The 20,431-nt window shown below is 43.3% G+C and overlaps 1 protein-coding gene across 4 annotated transcripts in view; it reads right to left on the reverse strand.

The window, feature by feature from the left end:
• KCNIP4 (potassium voltage-gated channel interacting protein 4) overlaps window positions 1-20,431 on the reverse strand; it is an 892,326-nt gene that overhangs the window by 490,995 nt on the left and 380,900 nt on the right. Inside the window, exon 1 of one of the 4 annotated variants that reach the window (XM_089677482.1) lies at window positions 5,812-6,029. The exons of the other annotated variants lie outside the window; for them this stretch is intronic. Coding sequence (XP_089533608.1) covers window positions 5,812-5,911 — 100 coding nt within the window. The 5' untranslated portion in view covers window positions 5,912-6,029. Of the gene's footprint in view, window positions 1-5,811; window positions 6,030-20,431 lie in introns of those variants that run through there. 4 annotated transcript variants of the gene reach the window in all.

Here is a 20,431-nt window from a genome sequence, read left to right on the forward strand (position 1 = left end):
TCTCTGGACTTTAACCATTTCAATACCGGGCACTTTTACCCCTATCTGTCCAGGCGATTTTTCATGTTTCAGCGCTCTCACACTTTGAATGACAATTGCGCGGTCATACAACAATATACCCAAACTAAAATTTTATCATTTTCTTCACACAACTAGAGCTTTCTTTTGGTGGTATTTAATCACTGCTGGGATTTTTATTTTTTGCTAAATTAACAAAAAAAGCCCAAAGATTTTGAAAAAAAAAAACATTTTTCTTTGTTTCTGTTATAAAAGTTTACAAATAAATAATTGTTCTTCATAAATTTAGGCCGAGATGTATTCTGCTACATGTCTTTGGTGAAAATAACCCAAATTAGGATGTATTTTTTAGTTTGTAGGAAAGTTATAGAGTTCACAAACTATGGTATAGATCTGAAAATTGATCAATCCTGAAGTACGGACAGCCAATCTAATTTCTTGAGGTCCAAGAATGTCAGGACAGTACAGATATCCCCCAAATGACCACTTTTTGCAAAGTAGACAGTCTGACGTACTTCATAGGAGGCATGGCGAGTTTTTGAAGTTGTATTTTTTTGTCATAATTTTTCGGAAAATTAAAAAAAATTATTTTCACTATTTTTTTTACATACTATCACCAGTGCAGTACAGCGTCATCATATAACTGGCATGGCGGTGATCAGGGACACTGACTGTATGAAAAAAAAATATATAATTTTTTTTTTTTATTAATTTTAAATTTTTATTATATTTTTTTTCTTTTTTTTTAAGATTTTTTTTTCATATTTCACTATAAGCAAACATTTACCTGAATGACATCGATTCATTCAGGGTTTTTTTTTTTTTTTTTTGTGCTTAGCTGTGATTTGGCCACAGCTAATCACATGTGATTGCTGTGACCATTCACAGCTAGACACTAGTATACAATGGATGGCATGAATGAAGCTATCCATTGTATACAACTGTCATGTGACCTGCTGTGATTGGTCACAGCAGGTCACATGGTACCGGCAACAGGGGCCAGTACTCAGATCTGTCATGGGCCATGTCCACGGTACACGGCCGGTGACAGATCGCGCCGCTGCGCGGTTCTGCAAGCACGGTTCTGCAAGCGTGCAAACTGCGCATGCCCGGGAGTACGCCATATGGCGTCCACTCGGAAATCTAATGTATTTTTCCGGCCACCAAATGGCTATTGGCCGGGCGTCTATTGGTTAAAGCAGTATTAACCCCTAGACGCCGAGTGCATGCAAATATGTGGCCTCTCGGCATCTGGGCCTTGACGCTTAGCGGCCGCATATTTGCGTACCATTTACAAATACAAATGTGCTGAGAACGAGTGCCCTGCTTTTTATTTGCACTGATCACTGTATTAGTGTCACTGGGATGTCAGTGGCAGTTAGTTCCCACCCAGTGTCAGAATGTCCCGCTATAAGTCTCTGATCACCGCCATTACTAGTATAAGAAAAAAAATCCAGTATATATACCGCCATCTGTAAATGCTATAACTTTCACATAACCAATTCATTTACAAGTATTGTTTTTTTATTTTAGCAAAGACATGGAACAGAATACATTTTGGCCTAAATTTATGACGAAATTTGATTTTTTACATTTCTTTATTGGACATGCTTTATAGCAAAAAGTCAGAAATGTTGTTTTTTTTTTTTCAAATTGTCCGTCTTTGTTTTGTTTATAGCACAAAAAATGAAAAATGCAGAGGTGAGCAAATACCATCATTTGTGGGGAAAAAAGAACATAAATGTCATTTATGCACAGCGTTGCACGACCGCACAATTGTCAGTTAAAGTAACGTAGTGCTATATCGCAAAAAATGGCCTGTTCAAGAAAGGGGGGTAAATCCTCTGGAGGGCACGTGGTTAAGGTTGACCATACACAATACAATCTGATTGTGTAATCTCCTTTAGATCTACCATCATCTACTGTAAGTAGTATAATGGCCTGCCTGATGGATAGTAATTACAATGATTGTTTAGGTTTGTCTTTATATCTCCTAGATTGTAAACTCTAATGAGCAGGGCCCTCTGTTTCCTCTTGTACCAAATTGTATTGTAACTGTAATGTCTACCTTCATTTTGTAAAGCACTGTGCAAACTGTTGCTACTATATAAATCCTGTATAATAATAACTTAGTTTTGAAAAAGCTAAACGAGATTGTACATAGATTGTACAATCAGATTGCATAGTATATGGCCAGTTTTAGAAGAAATATAATCCCATGCACAGACACTGTGAGAAGCCGAAAAGCCTGCTAAATCTGGCAGCATGTGATTGTAAAAAACATATACCGTATATACTCGAGCATAAGCCGAGTTTTTCAGCACATTTTTTGTGCTGAAAAACAGCCCCCTCGGCTTATACTCGAGTCAACGTCTGCAGATGTCTAGCAGGGGGCGCTGCTTCTAAAGCAGCGGTTCTCAACCTGTGGGTCGCAACCCCTTTGGGGGTCGAACAACACTTTCACAGGGGTCGCCTAAGACCATCGGAAAACACATATTTCCGATTGCCTTAGGAACCGAGACACCGCTCCTCTATCCGTCTCCAGGTGTGGGCGGGATGACATGCCGTCCCTGTCATCTGGACACACCCCGGGATCAATCCTCGCCGGTGATTGGCCGCCGGAACTGTAGCTCAGGAGAGGCACACAGGCGCCCAATCACCGGCGAGGAGGTGGAGCTTGGAGAGGAGGAGCTGAGCGGCACCGCGAAGATCGAGCGAGTGAAGAGGAGGAGAGCGGCCGGAGAAGGAAGACATCTGACCGGTAAGTGTGTACCATGGGAGAGGGAGGGAGCGAGCGAGCCCAGGCTGGAGCAGGGGTCAGCAAGGTAAGTATCATTGGTGTCAGTGGGAGGAATAGTGCCCAATCATTGGTGTCACTAATACCAACGATGGGGCACTATTCCTCTCCCCACTGACACCAACGATGGGGCACTATTCCTCCCCCCACTGACACCAACGATGGAGCACTATTCCTCCCCCCACTGACACCAATGATGGGGCACTATTCCTCCCCCCACTGACACCAACGATGGGGCACTATTCCTCCCCCCACTGACACCACCGGCTTATACTCGAGTCAATAGTTTTTCCCAGTTTTTTGTGGTAAAATTAGGTACCTCGGCTTATATTCGGGTCGGCTTATACTCGAGTATATACGGTATATCTCTATACAGACATACTACTGTACGGCTATGAAATAAGCACAGAGTGAGTGAAGTTCATCTGATTATAGAAATAGATGGATGGTAAGTGACAGCTCATTCAGCCTCACTATACCATGCAGTCATTGAGAGAAATGTTTAAACTTCAGAACCATTAACTCCCTCATTGCTGATCACTCCTTCCCAATGATCACAACCTGTAATTAAAAGCCAGTAAAGGCTTGTAGCTTTTCAGCAACATCGTTTTCTTCTGAAGCCCCCAAAGCAATTGTTATGTGTGAAGTGAGGAAGGCATTAAATACAATATAAGATAAATAAAACCCAAGCACCTCTCCAATGCCTGACACTTGAAGTGTGAAATCCAAAGTGGGATATTCCCAAAGCAATTATCTGAGCAGTGAAAACACAATCGCTTCCTATGGACAAGACCTGAGATTTCTGTCTGTGACTAAACACCTCCCCAGGTAATGTTAACTCTCCCCCCATTATTGATCCAAGGGGAGTGATACGTAATGCCATGGCACTGAACTTGATTGGCAAGTGGTGGAAGGCACAGCTTCAACAAACCAGAGATTGCATGTTGTGCCCCGGGCATTTAAACATCCTCACTTCTGTCAATCAGATTGCAGTCTGTTGGGGTAACATCAAAGCAGGAATTACAGATCCCTTCCCAAGCCAAGTAGTGTGTATGATGAGCGATTACTAATCTTGTGTGCCAACCCGTTTCCAAATATCATATACAAAATAATCAGCTAAAATGATCTAGATTGTGATGGAAATGAATACAAGATGTACATTGATTTTTTAACTCTTCATTTCGCTTATTTCACAGGGGAAAGAGACAAATAAAGTAACCCATTGCAAGTTCCTTCACTGCCTTATATTAAAGCTTTGGAATTATAAAATGTAATTAATTACTGATGGTTATTACAGCTCACCACACTTTACAGATTGTCATTAAAAAAAACTGTACTTGCATATATACATGTCTGTTATTTGATAAAGAAAGGACCAATACGGAAAGAAGACAATCCCATATCAACCAGTCACCTTTCATTGCCTTGACTGCACACTACTAAATGTGGCCTCTGATTGGTTGGTATGACTTAAAAAGACCATGCATGTTAGGCTGCTTTCACACTGATCCTCTTTTGAGCGTTTTTTAGTTGAAAAGAAGAAGAAAACTGCATGCCTTTAAATCCAATGGCGCTCTTCACTCTGGTCCATTCTGCTTCAGTTGCAGTGAAAAAAATCCCACTTGCTGCTTTTTTTGAGCATGTTTTGTTAGGTATAAAAAAAACACCAGAAATGCACCTCCCAATTGAAATGAATGGAAACTGCATCAAAAACTCATTAAAAAAATGCAACATACCTGTGGGAAGTGCTTTGTCCAGTAGGGAAAAATGCAATGCAAACATCGAAAATACATTAAAACGCATCAAAACGCCAATGCAACGTGGCAAAACCGTGATAAAAGAGCTGCAAAAATGCATATGAATTTTTGATGCATTTTTTTTAACATAGCAGTGTAAAAGTAGCCTTACAATCTGATTGTACAATTCTCTTTAGATCTAGCAAGAACTGTAGAGTGCAAGGGTCTTCCTGATTACATACAGATGGACTGGATAGTTTAATATAGAAACAAAGAAGAGTGATGATAGAAAAAAAAAAGTTATTTATATATATATATATATATATATATATATATATATTTTTTTTTTTTTTTTTTTTTTTTTTTTTTTTTAACTTACTGTATTTGTCTGATCTATGATAGATCTATGTTTGTCCCAAGCATGTTTGAATTCACTTACTGTTGACTGGCTCACTACCTCTGCTGGAAGTCTATTCCAAGCATCAACTACTTTTTCAGTAAAATAATACTTTGTAAGATTTTGAACTTTCCTGTTCTTTATCTTAGCTTAATATTCATTACATCCTCCTAATATATTACAATTTTTGTTAACAAAAAGATGCTTGTACAAAAATTGCTCAGATTTGCTCCTATTCAAACTATGTCACGTGACATCAGGTATTGCACACGTGTGTGTTTTTTGCGCATTGTCACCCTTCACGCATGGGGCAGCCCATTCATTTCAAAGGAGTGCTTTATGCGCCACAAACCAGCCAAGAGCAACATGCACTTTTTTGAGCTTCCTGTGTTTTTTCGCATGCGGCTAACCTAGCAAAAAAAAACCCAGCACTGTAAGCATGACGCGCGTTTTATGCACGTGCTGCTGTGGTGCGAATGCACCTCGGATGTACATCATATCTCATTAAATAAACCCCACTGTGTCTTATGTTCTTTTCTTATTGAACACAATAAGAACAAAGGATCCATTGTGTTAATGGCTGTGAGTTGACATGCATTATACATTAGCATTCTAGGACTGCCTTAATGACTGCCACCTGCATGACGTTCTGCTACCACAAAGTATTTACCTACTTTCAAAGCCAAGACTAGTGTAGCACATGAGGATGAACTATACATCAATGATTGATGAGCTTCAGATTTACAAATCACACGCACGTATAAACAACAAGGTAGAATAATAAGCAAACTTTTTTTTTTGTAGTCATTAACACAAGATCCATGCGTAGTTATAAAGTTGTGGAAAAAGAATCACTGCCTTACCTTCAATACCTGCTTCAATAAGCCCAAATTGTTCCAATAATTTCACAAACAGAACAATCACGATGAGAACGGCTATCATTTCAAGACCTTCCAAGTTCATGGCGAGTTAGGTCATGGTCTGACCACGGCCAGCTACTACAGTGATCTTCTCACAGGCTTTCTTTGTCAAGCCATTAAACTACATTAAGAAGGCTGCTGCCAGTCAGCTGAAGGCAGCGAGGGAGAGAGGAGAGAGAGAGAGAGAGGGAGAGAGAGAGTGAGTGTGTCTGTGTGAATACAGTGCCTCCTGTCTATGCTAGCAGAGGCCAGAAGTGGCAGACGGATAAACTCAGGCCTGTCAGGATTACCCGTATGCTCGTTATCACTCTTACACAGAAAGACAGCCATGCATTAAAGAAAGTGACGATCACCCAAGGACCCAGGAGGTCACACAGCAAACGTCCTCGCTAAAAGTGACGCGTACGGACTGACAGCAACACACCTGGGAATTTTTCCCCCTTTTCATTTAGCTGTGTTATGGTTCGGAGTCTTGTGGATTGGCAGTTCCCTTGGTAACTACATGTAACATCTAAGGCAAATCTATATTTGATACTTAGGTACAACTCTATATGGAGTCCAATGGTTAAATGCAACGACTCACAAAGACTTTGAAGGACTTTTCGAAAACTCCCCTCAAAGTCAGATCTAGTTGACCTTGGACTGCTCACTTTGTATACCATCCAATGGAGCCTTGTACAGGTGTGTTGGCCCTGTTGTCACTGCTTTGCTGACTAGGTGAGAAGCACTTTGCGGGAATCAAGTTATTGGGATGAATGAACTCTTTCATCCATGGGAGCCTGGGAATACTTGACAGGTTCCAAACATTCCAGGAATAACAAATGGGGAAGCCACACATGAGATCTTATTTTCAACAAGTCATCTATAACTTGTGTTTAAAATATTGGGGATCTGAAGGATGAATAGGTGGAGGCACCACATATATCAGAGACTGTTCAATTCCTATTATCGAAAGGAAGGAATGTCACATACCCAGGGGCGGACTGACCATTTGGAAACTCGGGCACTGCCCGAGGGCCCGGGGTCAATAGGGGGCCCCATGAGATGCCCCTGGTACCTTTTTCATAGGCTTTTTTGAGTTTGGGCAAGGACACAGGGGCCCCATGATCCCCTATTGCCCAGGGGCCCCATAAGTTTTAAGTCAGCTACACAGCTTAAAATGAAGGGGAATGAATACCCCTATTTACAGTACATGTTATTAATCCACAATTATAAAACATATGTAATGCCAAGATAATAAAATCCTGCACAGTCCATACCCCCTGAAAAAGTACAGAGACTTCATAAGCATTCAATGTTAGTCCATTCATAATGGGGAATAAACCCCTACTGATATATTACACACAGAAGTAAATATCCCTCAATGAGTTTCACAGGGAATTATACCCACTTCCTCCAGTACTGTGCAGTTAACTCTAAAGAAGGGGGGGGGGGATAAAAATAATCGTACCATTTGCAAACATAACCTAATGATAAGAGAAAAAAGGGAAATCACCCACTAAGTGCAGTAGTAAAGGAAAGGTAAATGTTAATCTCGGACTGTTAAAAACACTCACAGGATAGGATAAACAGGTGAAAACACTGGGACAGTCCATGTGTAAGCTCCAAGCTGGCCTAGGAGACTTCCGGGTTGCCATTCAGCGTCCCAACCTGACTCCATCCATTAGCAGTCGGGAGAACACTGGCGGATCCTGCAAGAGATGGACAAGCGGTGGTGCCTCTTTTCATGATGAATGATCCTGTTTACCCTATCCTGTGAGTGTTTTTGCCCATTTGAGAAAGTCTGCCTTTAATACTGCACTTAGAGGGCATTTTCCCTTTTTCATCTGATCCTTTTCCTTACAGAGCTGACTTACTCTGGGAACAGCCGGTAGTGCCCCATGGACTGTTTATGGACTTTTTACAGATGAACTTTCAGAGTCTGTGGAGCAGAAATGTACATTAACCCTCTTTGTGCACCGCTATTTATCTTCTGTGTCATACCTAACATATCATTGTACATAATACACAATGACAAAACTACAGATCTCTATACAGTGCCTTGAAAAAGTATTCATACCCCTTGCAATTTTCCACATTTTGTCATGTTACAACTAAAACCGTAATTGTATTTTATTGGGATTTTATGTGATAGACCAACACAAAGTGGCACATGACTGTGAAATGGAAGGAAAATGATAAATGGTTTTCAAACATTTTTACAAATAAATATGTGAAAAGTGTGGTGCGCATTTATATTCAGCCCCCCTTTACTCTGATACCCCTAAGTAAAATCTAGTGGAACCAATCGCCTTCAGAAGTCACCTAATTAGAAAATAGAGTCCACCTGTGTGTAATTTAATCTCAGTATAAATACAGCTGTTCTGTGAAGCCCTAAGAGGTTGTTAGAGAACATTAGTGAACAAGCAGCATCATGAAGGCCGAGGATCACACCAGACAGGTCAAGGATAACACATGCATATACAACCTTTTTGTGAATTACAAAAATAGATAAAAATAAATAAATAAATTGATTTTAAACATATAATGTGCAACAAAGTCCCACTAATCAAAAAAAAAAAAAGTGTCCAAAAAGAAAGTCCAAAATAGTGTCCACAAATATCCCAAATTTATTCACTCTTTTCATCCACTGAAAGGATTGGCTGATATTTCATCCAAAACGCACCTCGAAAAAAAAATATAATAATATGTAGTGCATTACCTCAATAATAATAATAATAGCAATAATCACCCCGTGCAACCAAAATACACTTCAAAAAAACTTTTTGTGCAAAAAAAAAAAAAAAAAAAATTATTTTCTTATAGTGCATATAATCACACACATCAAACTGTGAGCATTCTGTGGTCACTGCAATTCAGTGTCTACCATCAACCAACACACAGTAGTACTAAACACCATTACCCTCCATGAGTATTGAAATGCTCAGACAATACTATGGAAAAATATTCTTCCACATTTTCTTCCAAGAAGTTTTTTCCAAGGTCCTCAGAGAGATAAGAAGGGTCTCAGGACTAATATTCCAAGCATAGGGATAACTTTTTATTCATCACTTACATTTAAATTTAAAATTATCAGCTCCAGACATGGTTCCAAACTTTTCCAACCAAACACCATAGAAAACCATGTGTTGAAAACCAACAAAATGGCCGCGGCGACACCCCCGGTCCACGCACGTGCGTCCCGACGTCACTCCCCCAACGCTCCTCGTCACTTCCGGACTTCGTCTGAGGATAACGTTGTGGAGAAGTTTAAAGCAGGGTTAGGTTATAAAAAAATATCCCAAGCTTTGAACATCTCACCGAGCACTGTTCAATCCATGATCCGAAAATGGAAAGAGTATGGCACAACTGCAAACCTACCAAGACATGGCTGTCCACCTAAACTGGCAGGCTGGGCAAGGAGAGCATTAATCAGAGAAGCAGCCAAGAGGCCCATGGTAACTCTGGAGGAGCTGCAGAGATCCACAGCTCAGGTGGGAGAATCTGTCCACAGGACAACTATTAATCATGCACGCTACAAATCTGGCCTTAATAGAAGAGTGGCAAGAAGAAAGCCATTGTTGAAAGAAAGCCATAAGAAGTCCTGTTTGCAGTTTGCAAGAAGCCAAGTGGGAGACACAGCAATTATGTAGAATGTAGTGCACTGGTTAGACAAAACCAAAATTGAACTTTTTGACCTAAAAGCAAAATTCTATATGTAGCGGAAAACACTGCACATCACCCTGAACACACCATCCCCACCGTGAAACATGATGGTGGCAGCATCATGTTGTGGGGATGCTTTTCTTCAGCAGGGACAGGGATGCTGGTCAGAGTTGATTGGAAGATGGAAGGAGCCAAATACAGGGCAATCTTAGAAGAAATCCTGTTAGAGTCTGCAAAAATCGTGGGTCTGGGGTGGAGGTTCACCTTCCAGCAGGACAACGACCCTAAACATACAGCCAGAGCTACAATAGAATGGTTTAGATTAAAGCATTTTCATGTATTAGAATGGCCCAGTCAAAGTTCAGACCTAAATCCAATTGGGAATCTGTGGAAAGACTTGAAAATTGCTGTTCATGGACGCTCTTCATGCAATCTGAGTTTGAGCTATTTTCCAAAGAAGAATGGGCAAATATTTCACTCTCTAGATATGCAAAGCTGGTAGAGACATTCCCAAAAAGACTTGCAGCTGTAACTGCAGCGAAAGGTGGTTCTACAAAGTATTGTCTCAGGGGGCTGAATGCAAATGCTCGCTACACTTTTCACATATTTATTTGTAAAAAATTTTGAAAACCATTTATCATTTTCCTTCCATTTCATAATAATGTGCCACTTTCTGTTGGCCTGTTACATAAAATCCCAATAAAATACATTTATGTTTTTGGTTGTAACATGACAAAATGTGAACACTTTTTCAAGGTATTGTATATACAGTACGTACAAGGGAAACATCCAAGGAAAGTGAACCATGGAAGGCCATGAAGAAATAATATATAGCTTGATGAACACAAAATGATTACTGATGATATGTTATTGTTAATGATTTCCCATTACAACTGGATTCTCTTTTGGTGATCCTCTTCATTGAAGTTTATAAATCTAAACACTTGTACTGTATACTAGTTGTGGTAGGCAGAATGTAATTTTCAGTTGTGAGTCTGCTAGGGTCTGTAGGGTACAAACTATAATTGTAAACTGACATTTCACCTGAAAAGGTAAGAAGCACACAAAGTAATGGAACAGCATGGGATAGCTTCATCAACAGGTACTGTATAGCCTGCTTTACACATTTCTAATCATATCCTTGATGAATGTTCTTGGTTGGTATACATCAGGCATGACTAAATGGGGGACCGCGGTCCGAATACGGACCGTGTGACAGTCCTGTCCAGACTGCGGTCACACCACTTAGCAGCATGAGTGGACTTAGCAGATGAGTTAGAAATCTGGAGGAATGGCAAAGTGGACTCTTATACTGCATGCACTGCCGTAGTCGCCGCTGCTGTTGAAATCACAGCAGGGAAGAGGGCAGGAGGAATGCAAGGAAGGACTCCTCTTCTGAATGTATTGGCTTGATGCTGCTGCCCCCAAACTCACGGCAGGGAGGAGGGCAGGAGGCACTGCAGGTCTATAGGGTGAGCAGGGGAGGGGAGCCAACCTTCCATATTAACAAGTGAGTCACTTGCTTTTTAAAAAGAAGCAAGCCAGTACATTCAGAAGAGGAGTCCTTCCTTCCATTCCTCCCGCCCTCTTCCCTGCTGTGACTTCAACAGCAGTGGCAATGATGGTGGCGGCAGGCAAGTACATACAGAACAGGAGTCCACCCTGCCATTCCTCACGCCCTCCACAATGCTCAGTTAAGGAGTTAAGGTAGGGGGAAGTTCAGGGGGGTTGTTATGTCAGAGGGGTGGATCTGTGATATGGGGGGGCTGTGAGAGGGGGAACTGTGATATGGTGGAGCTGTGATGTGGGAGGGGGAACTGTGATATGGGGGGGGGGGGTACTGTGAAAGGGGGAACTGTGATATGGTGGAGCTGTGATGTGGGAGAGGGCTGTGAGAGGGGGAACTGTGGTATGGGGGAGCTGTGATATGGGGGGGGGGGAGCTGTGAGAGGGGGAACTGTGATATGGTGGAGCTGTAATGTGGGAGAGGGCTGAGAGGGGGAACTGTGATATGGGGGAGCTGTGATGTGGGGGGGGCTGTGAGAGGGGTAAGCTGTGATATGAAGAGCTGTTAGAGGGGGCTGTGAAGTGACAGGGGGATAAATGTGATATGAGGGGCTGTGAAGTGAGAGGGGGGCTGTGAAATGGGGGGCCTTTAGGGTGGAGCTGTGATATGAGGGGCTGTGAAGTGAGGGGGGCTGTAAAGTGGGGAGGGGCTGTGAAATGGGGGAGGGCTTTTGGGGTGGAGCTGTGAAGTGAGAGGGGAGAGCTGTGATATGGGGGGCTGTGAAGTGAGGGTGGGAAGAGCTGTGAAATGGGGTGCTGTGATAGGGGGAGTTGTGATGTGAGAGGGTGGAACTGTAATACTGAGGGGGCTGTGATGTGAGGATGAGACCTGTGATATAAGCGGCTGTGATGTGAGAAGGAGAGCTGTGATATGGGGGGCTGTGATGGGAGAGGAGGGAGCTGTGATATAAAGGGTCTGTGATGTCAGGAGGGGGGAAACTGTGATGTGGGGGGTTGTTGTTGCAAGGGGGACTGTGATGTCAAGGAGGGGCTGTGATGTGAAGGGGGGCTGTGATGTAAGCGGGGCTATAATGTTGGGGGGGCTCTGATGTGAAAGGGAGTTGTGATGTACAGGGGGGCTCTGATGGGAAAGGGGGGAATGAGGACATTAATTATGGACTTTGACCTGAATAATAGAAGAAAAATGAGATTTGGACCTCTGCAGAACAAAAATGTTACCAACTGGACCTCTGTGAATTTTAATTCAGTACCCCTGGTATACAGTGAGGAACAGACGTATTTGAACACCCTGCAATTTTGCAAGTTCTCCCACTTAGAAATCATGGAGGGGTCTGAAATTCACATTGTAGGTGCATTCCCACTCTGAGAGACAGATTTAAACAAAAAATTCAGGAAATCACATTGTATGATTTTTAAAGAATGTATTTGTCTTGCACTGCTGAACATTAGTATTTGAACACCTAAGAAACAGCAAGAATTCTGGCTCTCAAAGACCTGTTACTGTGCCTTTAAAAAGTCCACCTCTACTCCACTCATTAATCTAACTTAGTAGCACCTGTCTGAGCTCTTTAAAGACACCTGTCCACCCCACAGTCAGTCAGACGCCAACTACTACCATGGGCAAGACCAAAAGAGCTGTCAAAAGACACCAGAGACAAAATTGTGGACCTCCACAAGGCTGAAAAGGGCTACAGGTCAATTGCCAAGCAGCTTGCTGAAAATAGATCAACTGTTGGAGCAATTGTTAGAAAATGGAAGAGACTAAAGATGACTGCCGGTCTCCCTCGGACTGGGGCTCCATGCAAGATCTCACCTCATGGGGTATCACTGATGATAAGAAAGGTGAGGAATCAGCCCAGAACTACAAGGGAGGAGCTGGTCAATGACATGAAGAGAGCTGGGACCACAGTTTCAAAGGTCACGGTCGGTAGAACACTACGCCGTCATGGTTTCAAATCATGCATTGCACAGAAGGTTCCCCTGCTCAAGTCATCACATGTCCAGGCCCGTCTGAAGTTTGCCAATGACCATCTGGATGATCCAAAGGAGGCATGGGAGAAAGTCATGTGGTCAGATGAGACCAAAGTAGAACATTTTGGTTTAAACTTCACTCGTCGTGTTTGGAGGAAAAAGAAGGATGAGTTGCATCCCAAGAACACCATCCCTACTGTGAAGCATGGGGGTGGTAATATCATGCTTTGGGGGTGCTTTTCTGTGAAGGGGACAGGACGACTGCACTGTATTAAGGAGAGGATGAATGGGGCCATTTATTGTGAGATCTTGAGCAACAACCTCTTCCCCTCAGTCAGATCATTGAAGATGGGTTGTGGCTGGGTCTTCCAGCATGACAATGACCCGAAGCACACAGCCAGGATAACCAAGGAGTGGCTCTGTAAGAAGCATATCAAGGTTCTGGAGTGGCCTAGTCAGTCTCCAGACCTAAATCCAATAGAACATCTTTGGAGGGAGCTGAAACTCCGTGTTGCTCAGCGACAGCCCCGGAACCTGACAGATCTAGAGGAGATCTGTGTGGAGAAGTGGGCCAAAATCCCTGTTGCAGTGTGTGCAAACCTGGTCAAGAACTACAGGAAACGTTTGGCCTCTGTAATTGCAAACAAAGGCTTCTGTACCAAATATAAACACTGATTTTCTCAGGTGTTCAAATACTTATGTTCAGCAGTGCAAGACAAATACATTTTTTAAAAATCATACAATGTGACTTCCTAAATTGTTTTTTTAATTTCTGTCTCTCAGAGTGGGAATGCACCTACAATGTGAATTTCAGACCCCTCCATGATTTCTAACTGGGAGAACTTGCAAAATCGCAGGGTGTTCATATACTTCTGTTCCTCACTGTACATGAATCATCTATGTTTTTTTTAAAAGTTCTGACAAAGAAGTAAAGCATCGTTTTCTACATGAACATATAAAAGGCCTAAGTTAAAAAATAAAGTTTTGGTATTTTTAGACATGAAGTGACAAGCTGAAACTGGGTTTCCTGTGCATGTTGTCAAGTAACATAAAGCAGTAAGTACGCTCTAATGTTTGAGGAGCAGCCAGCAAAAATGTCAGGGACATTAGAGAAGGTAGTATCATCAGCAGAAAGTGTCATCAGCAGCTATGGCAAAAATCTTGCAATTTCCAAATTTGTTGAAGTATAACTTTTTTAACTTCGTATTTGCAGCAAGATGACAAATCCAACACTGTGGCTCTGAGCCAAGGTATCGCCTATTCTTTCTGCTATTCACATCTCTGTTCAGTATGAATCTGCACTGTTCCTGTTATAGGTGAACGTGGAACTGGTGGTGGTGGCTTGAGACTTTCCTCCAAATGAAAAACAAAGTACAGTTGAAGACAAAGAGGATATGGATGAAAACTCCTAATGTATTGCATCTGCTGCGTTGCTCTGAAAAGATGAATATACTGTATAAGGAACAGGGTTTTTTTTCAGTGGGAGCACAAGGGAGCGTAGTTACAGCACCTCCAGCACTGATTGTATGTAATGGCAAGGGATGATGGAGTGTGCTGGAGGGTCTATTGATGGCAGCTGCTGGGGATCTGTAGTTGCAGGGGGGTCTATTGTTCTCAGGAGGTCTATTGATGCTGGTGGGGGATTTATTGTTGCTGGTTTGTCAATTGTTGATGGGATGCATCTACTGTTGACAGAGGGATCTATTATTGCTGATTACTGGAGGGTCTATTGATGCTGGCTGAGGGGAGATCCGTTGTTGCTGGGGGGAGGGTCTATTGTTGCTAGAGGTTGGTCTATTGTGGCTGGCTGCAGGGGATCTGTTTTACTGCTTTTCTTGTTATCATTAATATATTCCATACAAATTAATTAGCACCACAAAATGATACTTTGTTCTGTATTTTCTAAAAGGGCAGTACTGGAAGGGGGTGGAACCAATGAAAAATGCTTGGAGGTGGGTGGAGGACAGAGACAAGGGGTGACTTGGAAAGGTCCAGCACCTGATAAGGAGTAAAGTGCTGAAAGTCAAACAGTCACTGCTGCTGTTGGAATGGTAAAGTTGAATAAGAGTTTCTTGATGTCACAACTGCTATTAGATCCAGTAGTACAATTTAGGACATATCTGACCAAGGTAAGGATGTAGTGATATACAGAATGTGGAAATTGGCTCAAGCTACTTCTGAGGAAGCAAGAGGTGTTAAAGAAGATAAGCAACTGTACCATATTACTGAAAAGCCAAATTATCCAGAAACATGGTTGCTTCTAAATCTAGGTATTCATTCTCAAGGATCTCCAGTTTTGCAATTTTTTTTTCACATCACTAGTTGATATATCTACACGTATTTGCATAGGCTTCCCCTGGTACTGTGGTTTCTTCCCACTGTCCAAAGACCTACTAGTAGGGTTACTGGCTCCTGTCCAGATTGGCCCTATTATGTGTGTACAAATAGGCTATGCAGATGTGTTATTCTGCATGCCAGTACGACGCCAGAACTATTGGGTAGGGTTGAGAAAATACTTGAAAACCTACCTCATTAAAATAAAAAAGCTGAGAAAATCTATAGAAAAAACTTATCAAAGTATCAGACATGGTGCCCAGAGGGCTGGCCCATCACCAAAAGTCAGTTATGACTTAACCTTCACATATACTGTTGATGTACTACATTCAACAGTCATCCATAATGAGATGTGTGAAGTGGGAATAAGGTTTGGATTTGCTTTATGGTGGGTTCGCCAACAATTCAGGGGCTTTTAGGTTTCGACGAATTTTTGTAGAAATTCACCCTACTGAGTGTTAAAGGACCCTGGGCTGACTGTTCCACTCTGGTCCGCAAGATCAGAAAGGTCAAAAAGGGGGACCTAGTGTGTGCCAGCCCCCTCATTATAAAGGGATCGGTCCCGAGCAGCCATTTGTCACTGGCAGAATAGTTTAAGAAGCTGAGACAGCCCGTGTAGGAAAAGATAGTTATATGGTTTATACTGTGTTCATAATTTAGAAACCCAACAGTCTTTTCCCGGAACAACTTTTTTATGTGTGTGGCAACTGTAGTTGCAGTTTAGCTGCTGGGAAAGCACCCCCCTCCCTCAGAGTTGTGTATTTTATATTTTCTTTGTTTTTTTTAGCTCACTATTACTCCCAAAATTAGTAAGGATTCAGGGTGAGAAGTGTTAGATCAGTCGGTATTAGTTCATGTTCTGGTCCTGTCAGAGATGTGCTCCTTCTTCTCTCCCTCTTGGACAGTGTGGGCAGGTCCGACTGGACTGTTCTAGGTTGGAGTGGGCAGATTTGAGGAGGCGGAGCAGAGTGTGTGACAGTGCACTACTATGTGCAGCTGAGGATGGGTCTTATTTCCCTTCTTCTCACTCTCCTTTCTTCCCTAATCCTCAGGACCACTGCCAACCAGCATGCTGTGCAATGGAACTCCACCAACTACCAGTAAGTGGGATAAGGGGGTTTATATGGAGTTGGGGTGCACGATATGGGGGGAAAGATTGGAGTGCACAATGGGGTGGGGGGGTGCAGTGTTGCACAGTGGTCCTGTGCCTGCTGTCTGTACTAACTCTGGCCTGTTTATTGATCACGTTTCTGCCTGCTGTCTGGATTGATCCTTTGCCTGTTTGCTGACCATGTCTCTGCTTGCAGCCTGAACTGACCCATCTGCACATCCAACTGACTATGGTCCTGTGAGATACCAGTGCCAGTCATCCGCTGTGACCAACTGCATTCCTGGAACCACAGAAACTCTTTGTTCTACCCTTCTTCAGCCTCCTGTACTTCCTGGCCAGTAAATATGACATCCCTGGGGGCAGCCACATACCATTAGGCTAGGCTTCCTTGGCCTATAGTAACTGGAATATATTCAGTCCAAACAGTGAAAAAGTCTTGCACATGTAGTTTCGCCATACTCAGGAGGAGTAGCAGAATGTGCTTTGGGGAGTAATTCTAAGTATGCCCATGTTGTGTGTGAGAAATATCTTATTCATTGACAACTTCATTTAAAAAATGTAAAGGGGAGCTCCATCCAGAAGGAGAAGTTCTGCTTTAAGGCCTCGTCCCCCTCTCCCCGTTAAGGACTGGCATCTTTGGGTAGCGGGGTGAGAGCAGGTACCCAATTTTGACAGGTACCTGCTCCCAGTTCCGCTGCGATTGCCTAGGCAATCAGAAGGGGAGGATCTCCTTGCCTCCTCCACAGCCTTCTGGGACACATGACAGGTCCCAGAGGACTGCAGAACCATTCACAATGTGCAGCACCACTCGCTCATGCACAGTAGGCCCCTGGCTGTAAAGGCATAAGCTGTCACAGCCAGGTGCCCACACTTAAGATGTCGGGGACACAGGACACTAGGTAAGGACACTGCAGGATCCTGGGACAGATGAGGGGCTGTTTTTTAAAAGTCAACAGCTACAGTTTGTGTTGCTGCTTACTTATTTTTTCACCAGAGACTTCAGCTCCATTTTAATTTTGATTTTTTTTTCTGCACTTTCCAAAAACATGTGTCAAAACAATAAAGCCTTCAAAAGACTTACTATCCTGGTGTCTAGAACCTCCAAAAATGTCAGGAAATTAGATGCATAATTTATGTTTCTGTAATGCCTGGTTGTGCTTCCTTGGATTTTGGGCCCCTCTATATGGCTGGGCTTGAAAACGTATCCTATCACCATACTGGGGAAAAGAAGTAGAATGTGTTTTGATGTGCAATTCTAAGAATGTCTATAATGTGTTGTAGAAATATCTTATTAATTAACTTTGTAGAAAAAAAAAATATTTTCTTCCTGCATTTTCCAAAAAATAAAATTTTTAAAATACTCACTATATCTTTCAGAAAATACCTTGGAATGTTTTTTTCCAAAACTGAGTCAGGTGTAGATGGCATCTTTCAAACCTCTTGAAAACTAGTTGTCCTTTCTGCCCAAAATGGGCTTCTTGTCCTGAAAGGAATGTTTCTTTTCAGTATTATCAGTCTTCGAGTAGCCCTCCAGATGCAGAGATGGGCACTACTGTTATGACCTCACTCAGTTCTTCTCTGTTCTTCTCCTGCTGTTCTTCTCTGGGTAACTGCATTTATCTGCTACCTCCACTCTTAACCAGACAAACGCATTGACTCCTGCTGTTCTTCTCTGGGTAACTGCATTTATCTGCTACCTCCACTCTTAACCAGACAAACGCATTGACTCCTGCTGTTCTTCTCTGGGTAACTGCATTTATCTGCTACCTCCACTCTTAACCAGACAAACGCATTGACTCCTGCTGTTCTTCTCTGGGTAACTGCATTTATCTGCTACCTCCACTCTTAACCAGACAAACGCATTGACTCCTGCTGTTCTTCTCTGGGTAACTGCATTGATCTGCTACCTCCACTCTTAACCAGACAAACGCATTGACTCCTGCTGTTCTTCTCTGGGTAACTGCATTTATCTGCTACCTCCACTCTTAACCAGACAAACGCATTGACTCCTGCTGTTCTTCTCTGGGTAACTGCATTTATCTGCTACCTCCACTCTTAACCAGACAAACGCATTGACTCCTGCTGTTCTTCTCTGGGTAACTGCATTTATCTGCTACCTCCACTCTTAACCAGACAAACGCATTGACTCCTGCTGTTCTTCTCTGGGTAACTGCATTTATCTGCTACCTCCACTCTTAACCAGACAAACGCATTGACTCCTGCTGTTCTTCTCTGGGTAACTGCATTTATCTGCTACCTCCACTCTTAACCAGACAAACGCATTGACTCCTGCTGTTCTTCTCTGGGTAACTGCATTTATCTGCTACCTCCACTCTTAACCAGACAAACGCATTGACTCCTGCTGTTCTTCTCTGGGTAACTGCATTTATCTGCTACCTCCACTCTTAACCAGACAAACGCATTGACTCCTGCTGTTCTTCTCTGGGTAACTGCATTTATCTGCTACCTCCACTCTTAACCAGACAAACGCATTGACTCCTGCTGTTCTTCTCTGGGTAACTGCATTTATCTGCTACCTCCACTCTTAACCAGACAAACGCATTGACTCCTGCTGTTCTTCTCTGGGTAACTGCATTTATCTGCTACCTCCACTCTTAACCAAACGCATTGACTCCTGCTGTTCTTCTCTGGGTAACTGCATTTATCTGCTACCTCCACTCTTAACCAGACAAACGCATTGACTCCTGTTAAATTCTCACCAAATGTTGTAATTATATCTGTGTATCTGTTGACTTGTCCTCACCTCTAGGCGCACTCAGGTTTATGACTGTGGCCTGGTTCCTAAGAATCATCCCCCCCTATTCATGTGAGCCTTATCAGCTTCTAATTCTAATAACTACTGTTATGACCTGAGTGAGGGGTATGCCCTCACTCAGCTACCCCCTCATCACCCCTCTCCCACAGCCCCACCACTGCTCTGACCTCCTCTTCCACCCCACCCTACATTCCTCATACTGAAGCTCCCCCAACACTCCACACCTTTGACCTTACTACCATCGAGGAAGTCTCCAAGATCCTCTCTGATGCCCGCCTCACCACCTGCCCCCTCGACCCTATCCCCTCACAACTCCTACGACCTTCCTCCTCCTCCATCCTACGCTCCCTCACCCACATCTTCAATCTCTCCCTCTCCTCAGGCACTTTCCCCTCCCCTCTGAAACATGCACACATCACCCCCATACTTAAAAAGCCCTCCCTGGACCCCAATGACCCGAACAACCTCAGACCCATCTCCCTGCTCCCATTTACATCTAAACTCCTCGAGCGCCTAGTCTACACCCGCCTATGCTCTCACCTCAACGACAACAACCTCCTCGATCCCCTACAGTCCGGCTTCCGTCCCCTACACTCCACCGAAACTGCCTTACTCAAACTCTCCAACGACCTGCTAACCGCCAAAGCTAATGGCCACTATTCAGTGCTCCTACTCCTTGACCTCTCTGCGGCCTTCGACACAGTCGACCACCCCCTTCTCCTCAAAAAACTACACTCCCTCGGCCTCAGAGATTCTGTTCTCTCCTGGCTCTCATCCTACCTGTCACAACGCTCCTTCAGCGTTACCTATAATGCTACCACCTCCCCCTCACTCCCCCTCTCTGTTGGGGTCCCTCAAGGCTCTGTCCTCGGGCCCCTTCTCTTCTCCATCTATACCTCCTCCCTTGGCCAACTCATACACTCTCACGGCTTCAACTACCACCTCTATGCCGACGACACACAAATCTATCTCTCAACCCCCCACCTCACCCCCTTGGTCTCAGCCCGAATCACACACCTACTGAGCGACATATCAGACTGGATGTCGCTCCACTTCCTTAAATTGAACCTCTCCAAAACCGAGTTTCTTGTCTTCCCCCCAGCCCGGACACCACCCCCCATTGATTTCTCCATCACATCCAACAACGCTACCATCAAACCCGCCCTGCAGGCCAGAGTACTGGGTGTCATTCTGGACTC

Source organism: Staurois parvus, unplaced genomic scaffold (assembly GCF_062004578.1).
Source record: "Staurois parvus isolate SC_StPar_1 unplaced genomic scaffold, SC_StPar_1.0 ptg000186l, whole genome shotgun sequence".
Classification (NCBI taxonomy): Eukaryota; Metazoa; Chordata; class Amphibia; order Anura; family Ranidae; genus Staurois; species Staurois parvus.